General features: G+C 55.1%; 1 protein-coding gene across 1 annotated transcript in view; it reads right to left on the bottom strand.

Annotated features, from left to right (window-relative positions):
• The window catches only part of MYO1F (myosin IF), a 40,479-nt gene that overhangs the window by 9,634 nt on the left and 17,226 nt on the right, over nt 1–13,619 (bottom strand). The window contains exons 3-19 of the mRNA XM_019556962.1: nt 12,919–13,013; nt 10,909–10,996; nt 10,259–10,348; nt 9,382–9,513; nt 8,813–8,947; nt 8,267–8,399; nt 7,465–7,661; nt 6,732–6,812; nt 6,003–6,089; nt 5,485–5,571; nt 4,781–4,948; nt 3,671–3,756; nt 3,093–3,174; nt 2,896–3,002; nt 2,041–2,139; nt 1,034–1,178; nt 434–548 (exon numbers count right to left, since the gene is read on the bottom strand). Coding sequence (XP_019412507.1) covers nt 434–548; nt 1,034–1,178; nt 2,041–2,139; nt 2,896–3,002; nt 3,093–3,174; nt 3,671–3,756; nt 4,781–4,948; nt 5,485–5,571; nt 6,003–6,089; nt 6,732–6,812; nt 7,465–7,661; nt 8,267–8,399; nt 8,813–8,947; nt 9,382–9,513; nt 10,259–10,348; nt 10,909–10,996; nt 12,919–13,013 — 1,927 coding nt within the window. The remainder of the gene's footprint in view (nt 1–433; nt 549–1,033; nt 1,179–2,040; nt 2,140–2,895; nt 3,003–3,092; nt 3,175–3,670; nt 3,757–4,780; nt 4,949–5,484; nt 5,572–6,002; nt 6,090–6,731; nt 6,813–7,464; nt 7,662–8,266; nt 8,400–8,812; nt 8,948–9,381; nt 9,514–10,258; nt 10,349–10,908; nt 10,997–12,918; nt 13,014–13,619) is intronic.

Here is a 13,619-nt window from a genome sequence, read left to right as displayed (position 1 = left end):
AGAGGCGTCCTGCATCCCAGTCTCCATGGCTCTACCTCCCATCCCAAATTCCCGGTGGTGGCTGGGGGTAGGACCCACAAATACAGCCTTCCTCTCCTCCCTGCTCGAATCACTAGACTCAGCTCCGACCAGGGGTTGTGCCTCTCAGTCCCCTCCATTTTACCACAAGAAATGGAGCAAAGAACAGCTTCAGCCCTGTCTCCTAGTCCCACACAGGCTGCAGGTTTGAACTGTGCATGTTTAAAGGACCATCGTCAGAAGTTGGCTGGGCCTGAATCATGCCCCTCCTGGTCTGGAACGACCCCCCATCAGCTCCCACTGGTGAACAGGCCCCGACCTGCTAATGCCACTTTAACCCACCCTCCACTGCGTCGTCACTTGCCCCGTCCCTCCTCTGTCCTGCGCACAGTGGCACAGCTTGCAGCTCCCTTACCCTCTTCCCGCATCTGCTCGTACTTCCGGATGGCGATGTGCCGCCTCCAGGCTTTCTGGATGATCCGGGCAAACCCATCAAACTTCCTTTCCCGCATTTCCTCCAGCAGGAAGAGCTGATGGTGGAAAAACCATGAGATCCCCCCAAAAAATCCAAGTAGGAAGGGGCAGGAAGAGAGCGGGTACTCTGTTCTCCACGGGGACTGCGTGGCGGGGAAGGCTCACAGGGAAGTGGAGTTAATAGGAGGCAGATGGGACGGGCAGACAAAGGGACAGTTTTCCATCAGATCTAAATCTCTCTCTGTCAAGACCCCATTGGGGTTTCCCTGGATGAAAATCCCCAGTGGCTTTAAGGGGGCTGTCATCTGTTCTCATTCTTCAAGGTATTTGGGAACCCGCACTGCTGCCTTTTGAATCCCAGCTGGCCCCCTCCTCTTCATCACCCAGATGCCCAGGTGCCAAAGGGCAGGGGAAGGTTGGCAAAAGCACTCCCACATTGACACTGGGGTTCATGTCCAGTGACTCCCTTGAAATCCTAGATAATCTAGGATTTAATCTAGGCAAGAGGTGAGCCCCCACGGCAGCACCCAGGAACACGTACCGACTCGGGGTTCTTGACAAAAATCTTGCTTCGGCCCATCTGATACTGGTCCGTGTCCATGTTAACAGACCTCAGCAAGTGCTGCACACCCTGGCGCTCGTCGCCCCGCCAGCATGGCCATGTTTCGGGAGTCAAGATGGCATACCTGCCAGGAGAGGGGGCTTGAGCGCAAAGTTTTTTCAGTGTTTAATGAACTGGCTGATAAAAGGTCTTGCAAGGGGACCCAGAACGAATCACCAGTTAGGGACAAATTCAGCAGAATAGTTCGGGTTGAAAAAATATGGCGGGGGCCAGAAGCTGATGAAAATGTTGAGGCATTTTAAGGGTGTTCCCAAAATGTTTTGGGTTGGAAATGCCAACATTTTCTGTTTCGCCGCATTCAAAACAAAGCCTTTTGACTGTTTGGTTTGAGACGCCCGTTTCTGTGTGATATTAGAAGAGAAATTGAGAATAATTAAACACCGGGCTTTAATAAGCTGAAAAAGTGAATAAGCCATCGCGGTTTATGTCGAACAAGATGTTTCGGGTCGATCCTAAACCATTTTTTATTTGTTTCCAACCCCCAGCTCCCCTTGCCCCCTGTTCTCCTCCCACAATTTTTAAGTTTGGCTGAACTGAAAACCCCTTTATTCCCCCCTAGTCTGTACAATAGCAATGAGCTTACGGGGACTGCATCTCAAACTCCTTCAGAAACAAGAGGCCTTCTCCCAGGGAAACATAGACCATGCTCTAGATCGGGGCGGGCAATTATTTCAGGCGGAGGGCTGCTTACTGAGTTTCGGCAAACCATCGAGGGCCGCATGACAGGGCAGATAAATATTAATTTTCTAAATTTTTTAGGGGCCCCGAGGACCGGATAGAATAACCTGGTGGGCTGCATCTGGACCCCGGGCCACATTTTGCCCGCCCTGCCCTAGACGCAGTGGTTCTTGGCTCCGTGGGTAGACCCCTTCCAGGGAGCTAGCGTGGGTCTGCCAGGCCCCGGGCAGAGACAGCGACGGCCTTACCTCTGTAGGAACTTGTGGAAGATTCGGCGATAGGCAAACCCTGCCCTGCGCACTCGGATGTTCTCTTTCAGCCCCAGATACTCCACTTGGTGCTTCACCCTACGCAGCAATGAGGAACAGAGGAACATGCATCACAGGAGGCTGATCAGCCCCAAGGCCTCAGCTTGAGGGGCAGGCACCACTCAAGTATGCCTGAGTCCTTTTGGCAACGTGGATGTGTAGGGGCACGTGTGTGCAAGCGGATGAGTTCGAGCGTGTGCACGCATGTGTGCACACGCATGTCTGATTCGCTTACCCCTGTACTAAACCACAGAAATCAAACACGGCCGGTCACGTGCACCGTTTTCAAACTGGTTATGTGCTGTAGGGCCCGTTTGTATTACTGCGCTGGCACAGCTATGATTTATCAAGCGGGGCAGGTGCCTAAGGATGAAGACCAGCACCTTGTGTGGGTTTATATTTGTGCTGAAGCAGGTTTGCTTACATGTAAATAGGATCTTGCTTGTATATCAACACCCTCTCCCAGCTTTAAGCCACAGCCCAGACCTACTCACTGTCCGGCAGAGCTACCTATTGATTAATTCTAGGTTATCAAATGTTGGATTCTTGCTGCTGCCCAGAGGGGAAGATACTGAACCGGGCTTTGGAAATCCGGGGCTCTCTTCCCAGTTCTGCTACTGAACCCCCTTTGGGCAGGTCATGTCTCCTCCAACCCCTTGTCTGTGCTAGCAGTTTCCTTGCAAGCTCTTTGAAGCAGAGGCTGTACCTTACTATGTGTGTGTACAGTTCCTACCCCCCGAGGGGACCCTGGATCCAAATAATCCAAATGATAAGCAGCAAAGGCCTCTCTCGTACCTGCTCTCCTCCCAGTCCTTGGGTTTCTTGGTCTCATTGGGTTTGATGCAGCGGATGTAGTGTGGGGTGCACTTCATTAGCGTGTTTACTAGGTCATTGGCCTGTTTCTGTTGCAAAGAAGAGCATTTATATATCATTAACAGCCTCCAGCATGAGCCCATCCTGGCCCGCACCCTCTGGCAGCCTCAGGGCCCTACCTTGATTTTGGAACTAGCTGTGGTCGGTCGGCTCTTCTTGTCTGAATCGAGCTTCTCTGGGAAAAGCATCCGGATGAATCCACTAGAAGACAGAAAATGGTCACCAGTGCGAGCCCAGAACAGGCTTGCTCAGGCTGTGGTCTCCACCCCCTGAAGCTCTGGCCAGCTCAGTGCACCAGTCTCGGCTCTGGCTTCATCAGGTGCAGCTCCCTTTGAAGTGAATGTGAGATGCACCTGTTAAAACAAGGGCTGAATCCATGGTTTCCACCAGTCTCCTTATCCTGGTGCATCCTCCCTCATAATGCACCCGAGCAACGGCATGCAGGGAGGGTTGTATAGGGGACAGTGCCATTGGGAAGATCCAACTGCATCTGTGGGCTGCGGGTGTCACAGCGGGTTGGTCCCTGCTGTTTTACGCCCCAGCCCCAGTGGGCAGCCCACCTCACCCAAGCCAGGTTGGTTTCTGAGGCTCCTTGCTTGGGTTTGTACCCACTGATGCTGCACTGAGAGCAAACCTCAGGGCACAGACACACACAAGCCCCTGTCATGGGACACTGGGCAGCCCGCGCAGGACTCACTATTCACTGCTCTGCATGAGCTCGATCAGGTCGGTGAACAGCACATCCCGATTCCGCTCACAAAAGCCATTCACATCGTAGGAGACCTGGGGGGGGCCGAGAGGCAAGGGAGGAAATCAGTAGGGGAGGGTCCAGTCTTCAGCTCAACAAATGCTCTTAATGATCCGCCGATGACACCATTGCTCTTGGACAGTCCAGGAGCGGGTCACTGTTTTTTTGCAAGCGCCCAAGGGGACCCCCCCAGTCTGGTCTGGGGCTAGAGTCCTGGTGGTGGGGAGCACTTCCAGCAGGGGAAGCATCACCCACAGGGCAAGGATCTTGGTGCTCATGCCCCTGACTCCTCTACTGGATCCCAGACGGTAGCTGCTCCACCTTGAGGTCTGCACATCCTCAGCCCGGGGACTCATGGCAGGAAGAAGTGTGCACGCATGTGCATGCATTCAGTGTGTGCACAGGGCCACATCACCCATGCAGCGCACATTAATCAGCATCACTCTACTTATCAGGGTAGCAACCCGGTCCCCTTGTCACCATGGCACTGGGACATCTCACAGTCATTCATGGAATTAAGCCTCACAAGACCCCTGAGAGGTAGGACAGGGCTATCCCCCTCTGCTGATGGAGAACTGGATAGGCTGAGGGACTCCCACAGAAAAAGCATGCAGCTGAGCCAGGAAGTGAAGCTAGTGACTCCTGCCCCAGTGCTCTGTCCACTAGACCAGTTGTTCCCAGCAGATCACTGTCAAATCTTTGGATGACCAAGCCACTCATAATTCTGGCATGCCACCCGGTACCCTCAGCATCAAACTGTTAACTGAAGACAGGCAACCCAGGGCTCGCTCACTACGACCTCACAAGGCACCAGTCATCCGCATCCCACAGCGGGCTGGCAACCACTACGCCAGACCAGCTTTCCTTCCCATTCACAGGATACGCCCAGGTTCCCAGGCTGTGTGCGTGTGCCTGGGGCGTGTGTATTCATGCAGGCCCCAGACCTGAAGTGCACACGCCTCCCTGGGCAGCGTGCGCAGTGCCCGTGTGTGCAGTGTGAGTGTTCATATACTCGTGGAGGTGTGCAGTGGCCCTAGGAAGCGTGTCTATGCAATATACCTTGCCTGCATAGTGGTGTATGACGAAGCCCGAGTTCCAGCTGTTGAAGTGCTCGTGCGTTCCCACCGCTGCCTGCAGCTTCTGCCGCAACGTCTGGTCCACCCCTTCGCCGGTGGCATGCATCGTGGCGCAGACGTCGTCCAGGACACTCATGATCCCAGGAGGATTCTGGGAGGAAGAGTAGGAGTGAAACCAAGGAAGAACGGGGCCCTCGAAAAGGAGCGGGGTCCAGCTGCTGACCTCTGCGATGGATGGACAGGGCTTCCTAAAGGTGGCAGGGAGGGCACAGCTCAGCCTCATGCCTGCAGCAGCTCAGCCCTGTGCTGGTACGGGTCAGCCTCCACTCAGGTTGAGCTGGTGGGACCACTTGTGAACTATGTGCAAAGTGCTTGGGGTTCAGTGCCTGAGTAGAGACAATTTTTGGTCTCTCTGGCTAAATGGGCACCTCTGCTGTGGACTGGACTCAGAGGCCCGGCAAGGTCTTTCCAGCCTGAGAATCTTAAAGCACCTCCTCAAACCGTCCCGCCCAGGGATGTCGCCCAGGAAGTGCAGCTGTTTTGTTGCTGAGCTTGAGCGGGGTCCAAAGGTTTCAGTCCCATTCACTGCCAACTGGATGAACCATCAGTGCCCAGGAAAGCCTGGGTCAGTGCTGAATGCAGGTCCCACAGCCCCACGCCCCCAAGAGCGGGACCCTCCTCTCTTACCAGCTTGTTCTCTATCAGGTCACACACCACTTTGTTGTTGAAATACTGGATAGGGGTCCACTTGATCCCCTCCTGCACATACTCCTCCTAGGGAACACAACAGAGATCCAGCTGACCTGGCTGGCGAGGCACGGCTCTGCCATGCGGGGCACAGGCACATGGAGACGGGCAGACTCCTCCCGGGGGAACCAGTCGCCAGTCTCCCTTTCAAGCCCATTTAGCACACGCAGCAAGTCCCTCAGGAAAATGTCCTGGTCCCAGAGACTGCTGGGCCTCCTCAGGCGGGGGAGCATGCAGCAGCGTCCAGCTGAGATTGTCACCAGTGGGGCCAAAAATGGGCCAGCTTTCATAGTTTCATAGTTTCTTTCTCGAAAAGACAATCTGCATGGTATGCAAACGCTTATTTACAGATATGCAAATCAGACCATAAGATCTGCATGGCACCTCCTGATTGCAGCATTTTCCGCCCCCCCGCTCCTTCCCTCCCCTGAGCTGCTCGGATCCCATCCCTGCGGTACCTGCTCTGCTTTAAGGGTCAGCTCTATGAAGATCTGCTGCAGCTTCTCGTTGACAAAGTTAATGCAGAACTGCTCAAAGCCATTTCTCTGCAGCATGAGAAATGAGAGAGAGGAGGTGAGGGTGTGGTTCATGGCTCATCCCACTCTCCGCAGCCCGCCTTGGGCCCTGCCTGCTCCCTGGGTCAGAGGATAGGGAGGTGTAGCAATACAGCCAGGCCTGCTTTTCACTTCCTTGCTGGTGCAGGTCCAGGGCACCGTGGGCTCAGCAGGGCATGGATGCTGGCTGTATAGCTAGCCAGGCAGGGTGGACACTGGCACCAAGTTTTAGGCTGATAGGTGCTGGCACCCAGGACTGGTAAGTGGGCACCAGCAGGGGCAGCTGGCAGACAGGTCTGTGTGAAAGTGTCTGCACGGGGCCGCCCTGAGCACGGTGGCCTTTCACTCGTAGTTTCGTTCCCAGGGAAGCAGAGATCCAGACTTGCAAGGATGAGTCTGGTATTGGAGGCTGTCATGGAGCCTGTGTTAGGGTGAGGCTTGCAGAGGAAATGAGCTTGGTGGGGAGACAGTGACCCTGGGATGGAGGAAACTTTGGGGGACCTCTTTGGATATCCAGACTGCTGAGAGGGAATGTCGTCTACCCTCTTTGGCTGCTCCATTATAAATGCCGATGCCTTGGAGTTCCTACCCCCCCGCCCCGTATCAGTGCTGCCATTGAACGGTGACAAGTACCTGAAATATCTCAAAGCCATAAATGTCCAGCACCCCGATACTGTACTCCTCATGGGGCTTCTGCATGGCCCTGTTAATGGACTGCAGAGAGAAAGAGAGAAAGGGGTCAGAGCCAAGGGAGAGATTCGTTACCATGATGCCCTTTTTTCCTCTAGTTTATTCCATTGCATCTTTCTGGTGTCTCCATTCACAGCGGGGTTGGGCCTGGCGCTATCTGTAGGGGCAGGACTCAGCAAAACCCCAATTCTTGACCCTTATTCACCACAAGCCTGAAAAAAGAGGCAGCTGAAAAGGCTGCTTCAGGCCAGGGGGAGACCCAGTGGGGCACAGCTGTATATGGGGGATATGCCAGTAGCAGCTGCTGATGCCAAGTGGGTGTGTGTCTGTCTGGGCTTGTCAGTGGCAGGACTCACACCCCACCTGAATCCTGCGATGTGCTCCCAGGACGCAGGTTTGGTTGCGGGGGTGCTTTGGGCTCAGCCTCGGGCTTGCTACAGCCGGCAGGCTCTGGAGCAGGTGCTGGGGACAAGTCCAGAGCAGCCTCCCAAAGGAAATTGCAGCTCTGGAGCATGTCTGCGGATTCAGGCGGGAAGGGTGGGGTGCGCTCAGCCCCGTTCTACCTGAGGTCTGCCCCCGCCATTGCCTACCCATCCCTCCTCCCTCCATGCTCATCGGGGCCTGGGTAGTAAGAGAGCGGCCAGAATCTGGAAGCCAGGCACGGTGCTCAGCTCACCTCCACGAGGAAGTCAAAGACCCGGGAATAGAGGCCCTTGGCAAGGGCGTCGCGGGTGTAGGACGCCTGCTCCACATTGAGGGTCACGTTGATGGACTCTGAGCGCCCCCCCCACTTGCTGTCCATCTTCCTGCTGGTGATCTTCTCATTGAGCCGGTCCTTGTCGATCCCCAGGAGGTAGGCGGGGAAGGCCAGCTCTGGGCACAGGGAGCGCAAGCTCAGTGTCTGCAGAGAGGAAGACTCCCACCAGCCGCACAGCTCCCTCCCCGGGGTGTTAGCCAGCAAGACGGTTGGCCCCCAGGTTAGAGGGCAGAGCTGATAGGTCACTGATAGAGGGCGGAGCTGGTCTGGTGATGAAAATGGGCACTGAGGCACCCAGATGCCTGGGTTTTCTCTTTCTCATCGTGGCAGGGCACGTGGCTTAGCTTTTCATAGGAAGGAACTGACGGGCAGGACTCCTGGGTCCTAGGCCTGGCTTGCTGAAGGGCCCTTGGTCAAGTCCTTTCCCTTCTCTGTGCCTCAGTTTGCCTTTCTCTAAAATGGGGACAGCAGCGCTCTCTGTATTGCACTGTGAGGCCTCTGATGTGGAGAGTCTGCATGCAAGCTGTTAAAAAGTTTCTCCACTGGCTCCTGCTAACTGAAGAGGCCGGCCTGAGGACTCCAGTCCCTTTGCCATCTTTAGATCCCAGAAGGATGCATTTTTCTCTTCCTTGTCTCTGGGTGGAAATCTACCCCTGGTGGGAGCTTCCTTGCCTCCTCCATCAGCTTGTCCCTGGAGGCGGGCTCAGGCTGTCATACTCACGGTCAGAGCTCTCCACCTGGGCATAGTTGCCCTGCTCTCTGAAGCTGATGTTGCCCAGATGGAGGATGCCAGCCACGATCTGCAGCACGAGCTGCTGGTGCTCGCTGGAGATGCCTATCACCTGCATGGCGTTCTGGGGGCAGAGAAAGCAGCTGGTCAGCCCACATGCTGGGCTAAGGACCGTCGGACTCGGTATCTTGGCTGCAAGCTTGTTTGGGACAGGCTCGGAAACAATAACCGCTACAAAAATTAAGTCCATTGTGAAGTTTCAGCAAAAGATATTGTCATAAAGCTGTTAGAATCTGTTGCCAAATATCAAATGCTTTTGTCTTGGAAATTTCACTTGTCATTTATTTCCCTTGGTGATAAAGCCGCGTCGACTTCTCGGACAATGTTTTTAATGCCGGCCACATGGCAGCACTGAAATGCATCACTTTTGTGATGGGAAGACACAGGTGGCACGATATGTCACAGCCGCTCATCTGGATAGTCACAGTAAGAGCCACAATGACATGCCCCATATTGAGCCCCCGCTGAGCTACTCACCATGGTCTCGTGGAAATCACTCCGATCATCAGTGCCATCCACTTGGTAGGTCTCCGATTGGTTCAAGTAGTAGTAATAATCTGGGGTCATCACCCCCAGGTTCTGCTGCTGCTCTTTGGAGGAGCCTTCAATAAGCTGCCAGGAAAGGAGGAAGAGCAAATGCAGGTCTGGGGTCAGCTCTGTATCCCGCATGGACATGAAGGGGCCAGGGATGTCCTGAGAGCGATTCCCTGCTTGGCACCTGCAACTGATCATTCATTCCCCTGGCACTGCCATCCTCTACGGATTGTCAGCAGGTCTAGAGAGCCGGTCTGCTCCAGAAGTGGCATGCTATGGGGCACAGGCATGGATGCCCCTTTGCTCGCTTCCCTGCACACTCCTGGACCCTTGCATAGACACGCTTATGCACAAGCAAACATGTATATCCGTCTGCACACACATGAATACCCATGCAGTCACACTCACGCCCATTCAGACCCTCCTGCGCTCCCTTCCCTCTGCCTCCCGAGGCTGCAGGGGCGCTGTGCAGCCCCAGGCCCCGGGGAGCTGTGCTGTGCTCTGTCGGGTACCTGGTAGTAGATGTGGAAGTTCCTCTCGTTCTCATTCTGGCTCACCACCCTGGACTTCTCCAGCAGGAAGTTGGAGATCTTCCCTCCATCCGGCTCACCGCCTCGGCTGAACTGGATTTCAAAGTATTTTCCCTGCCGAGGGGAGACCTCTCAGCCCTGGGGCTCCAGGACTGCGGCTCCCCGTGAATCAGCCAGAGTCTGGCTGTCTTGTTATGAGGCTCCCTCATCCTTGAACTCTTGGTTTTTCCCAAACCCTTTTGCGCTATTCTCCTCCCTTTCCCCTATCCGCTGCCCCTTCTCATGGGCAAAGACCATGGAGTTTGGATCCTGATTGAGACCTCAAACCCAAGACCTCTTCATTGATACCACAATCCAGATAAAAGTACCATATGGGACCCGAGTTGTCTCATCTCTCATCCTTTTCCTGTCCCATCTCCTCACTGAGGGCCTGGCCCTCAGACGGGTTCTCCATCTGCAGGGGGCATGACCCTTCCTGCTCCCTCTCCCGGCTCCAAGACCTCCACCTTTCCCCTGGCCAGGGGATGTTGTGAGCCCACAGGCAGGCTCAAAGGGAGCCAGACCAGGTGGGAGGAAGAGAAGGGGTCTGATGCTGAGTCCCAGTGGAGCAGATGGATACGCCGCCAGCTTGTGGGCTTCCTGGCTTTCACGTGCAGCTGGAAGGAGCAGTGGTCCAAGCAAAGCAAACGGCTGCTTGGAGCACGGCATGCGAAAGCTTTGGCCCAGCTCTGTCCAGCCCACGCTGCAGCATCCCTGCCACCTGGATGGGCTGGGACAATGACGACTCCCACTAGGCTCTCCAGCTCCATCCCTCACTGCCCAGGGTATGGCATGGGCCTGGCCAGCCCTGGAGACTTACGAATCGGCTGGAGTTGTTGTTCCTGACAGTTTTGGCGTTGCCGAAGGCCTCCAGCAGCGGATTGGACTGCAGGATGATGTCTTTGACGTGCTGGGAATGAGAGGAACGGTCAAGTCGGAGGGCATGGGGTGGGCACGGTGACTCAGGGGGAAGAGCTGCTGCTCAGGAGAGGCGATGGCAGGGGGCTGATGGAAAGGCAGGCACATCCATTTCAAGGCTATGGGGCAGGCATTCATTGCTAGCCACCAGCTTGGAGCAGGGCTGCAATTCCCAGTGTGTGGAGAGGGGGGCTGGTGCTGGGTGGGCACTGCCAGCTGGTGAGGGGGGACCTTTGGAGCCCCTGGCATGAAAGTGCCAGCTCTTGGTGTGAAGCAGGGCAGCAGATGCCAGGTGTTAGCAGGGAGGATGCACTTGCATCCTTGCGGGGAGGATGCACTCAGTTTTAAGAGGAAGCTTGGCCTGGGATCTGGTTTGCCAACCCCTTTCCTTGGAGAAGCCAGGGCCCCCTGCTACTGGGGACAGCTGCTCGGTGGGTGGAAGAAGGACGTGTCCAAAGAAAACAAGCGAGGGGGATGGAGGTGCTGGAGGGAGTGAAAAGGAACAGAGACAAGGGACAAGGTGGGCTCAGGGGGTGCAGGAGGGAGCCGTACTTGCACTTTCTCTCCGCCTCCGGACACTTTGGAAATGTAGCCCATGATGTATTTGGCTGCCACAGTTTTTCCAGCTCCGCTTTCTCCACTGCAGAGACATTTAAAGAAACGAGGAGGAAGTGAAACAGCCCAGCCCAGCCCAGGCCCATGCACTTCCAGAGCAGTGGAGGCCGACCCAGCCCTCACCCACTGGGATCACAGCCTGGGGTAGCCCCCACTGCCCACAGGTGAACCCCCTTCAGTCCTGCTCTAATGAGGGGGTGCAGAGAGCTGCTTATTTAGCATGCAGCTGTCCAGCAAGGACTGACCACCCGAGACCTGCTCCGCAGGCCTGGAGCACCCCGTTACCCACCCAGCCGTGAGACGGGGCAGCCTGATCTCGCAGCGTGGGCCCCGAGCCTGTCCGGAAAGGAGGGCTCTATTCCTCCTTTCTCCTCCCATCCTTCGTCTAACTCCCAATCCGCATCCCTGCTATTGCAAAAGGAGCATGCAGTCAAAGGGACCCAGAGATGCGGTGACATACAAACGTAGCAGGGCTTTGCCGCTGCGGTGGGCTGCCCAGGGCTGAGTTCCCAGCACCCCAGGCTCTTGCTTGTGTGGCATGTTGGTGGCTTCTATGTAAAAGGGAAGTCTCTGGGCTTGCCCCACATCCTGGCCGCTCCTTTGCAATAGGCAGCCGGATGAGGGACTTGTGCAAAGATTGCTTCTTGTGCAAAGTGCCTGCTTCATCTCCTGCCAGCCATCATTCCCTTAGCAGCGTGGCCAAGCGGACGGAGCACTGCATGCAGGCTCCTGACACTTGGAGCCCGTTCCTGGCTCTGCCACCAGCCTGCTGTGTGACCTGGGTTGAGTCACTGGCTACCTCTGCCTCCGTTCTCTCTCCCATCCTCTGTCTGGCTTGTCTGTCTAGGGTGTATGCCCTTGAAGGCAGGGACTGTCCTGTCCTCTGTGTATGGGTCGCATCAACCACAGCGGGGCCTGATCTTATTCAAGTAATGGGTGATTGGAGACAAGCTAGCCTGCTCTGAAGTGGGTAGTAACTGGGAGCAGTGCGAAGGCCTGCCTTCTTCTGGTGCTGACTAGTGGCTGCAAACCAGATGGAGGGCAGATGGCTTGTGTCTGACAGACAGGGGCACAATGCGGTTGGTGGAGCAGTGATTATAGCCCCAGACTGGGGCTCAGCAGTCCTGGGGTCTCCCTCCAGCATTGCCCTGGACTGCTGGGTGACCTTGATCACCATGCCACTCTGGCCTCCGTGGTTCCCCATCAGTAAAATGGGGTCACATTACACACCCTTGCTAGCCTAGCGGTTCATAGAGCACCACGCTGGTGTGCCCCCTGCCAGAGAGCTCCTCTGCCTCCAACCACCTTGTAGGTGTAGACTTGCCAGTGCCTTTTGCAACCACCTTTCCCCCTCTGAGCACTTCATGCTTTCACATGCAGAGGAATCACCCCAGCCAGGACAGCAGCTCCCAAACCCAAAGCAGCCTGGTGCAGCAGCTCAGGGGGGGAAGTGAAGCATGCTGCGGCCTACTGAAAGTGGAAGAGGCGGTGGCAGAGCTGGGACTTAGCCCAGAGATGGACTGAGGGCTCACAGCCCTACTCCTGGGAAACGTTCTGGGATTTTTAATGCCTGCAAAGGACAGGACCTGACCCAGCTTTTTTTATAATATTATAATATTTTATAATAATATAATATTATAATATTATAATATTTTTTTATAATATTATTGTAGGGCCTCGAAGCTGCAGTGACGGATGCCGTGGTGCTAGGTGCTGTGCAAACGCTGAGTTGCTGGCCCCTCCATGAATGGCAACACCCAGAGTACTGCACCTGTACTTGCTCCCCAGTTGAAGCCCCATCTTGAACCACAAATTTCCTTCCTCCAGTACAAAGGGATTCCCTGGAGGTTTCCATTGAACTGGTGAACGCACCGCATCTTTACTAGCGCACCCCAGTTCCTCCCTCGCCCCACGTCTCCTTGCCCTGGGAGGCTGAGTTCTCGCTACCTGATAATGACACACTGGTTCTCGCCGTCGATCAGCATGTTCCGGTACATGTTGTCGCTCAGAGCATAGATGTGGGGTGGATTTTCATACTGAGCCTACAAACGGGACAAGAAGAATAGTTACCAAACACAGAGCAGGGCCCCTGAGTGAGCAGCACTTATAGACAGTTCCTAAGTCACCTAAACTCCGCCCTACAGCAGCTGTACATTCATACCAGCACTTAGCCCCCCAGTGAGATTGTATTAGTTTTAGAGACAACAATTCAGATTATTTTTACCTCTCTGGGTGTCATTATAGAACAGGTTTAAAGGAGCTGGGGTTATGGGTTAATATTGTTGGACCTGGATTGCAATTGTAACGGTGAGGCTGAATTTCTTGGCCTCGCAAAGTCTATTTCTGGGATAATTATAATGTCTCAGTAGTATATCTGACCCTCAGTTCCTCATGCAACCTCTCAGACTAAACAGTGTCTGTTTGGAGATGTGTATTTCCAAGTGTGCCCAAAGGCCCTAGCCACGATGGCGGCCTCTTCACTGTGAATGGCAGACCCTGCCTCAACGTAGTTATATCCAACCGGGATGGATAGAAACCCCAGGGAGCCTAAGTGGCCTGCCCTAGTCTGGCAGGAGGTCAATGATGGAACTGGGACTAAAACAGGTCTCTTGATTCCCAGGCCAGGGCCTGACCCAGTGGTCCACACA

Source organism: Crocodylus porosus, unplaced genomic scaffold (assembly GCF_001723895.1).
Source record: "Crocodylus porosus isolate Cpor-Errol unplaced genomic scaffold, CroPor_comp1, whole genome shotgun sequence".
In the NCBI taxonomy this organism is placed as follows: domain Eukaryota; kingdom Metazoa; phylum Chordata; order Crocodylia; family Crocodylidae; genus Crocodylus; species Crocodylus porosus.
Note: the sequence above shows the minus strand (reverse complement) of the source record. Positions and strands in the feature narration are given on the sequence as shown.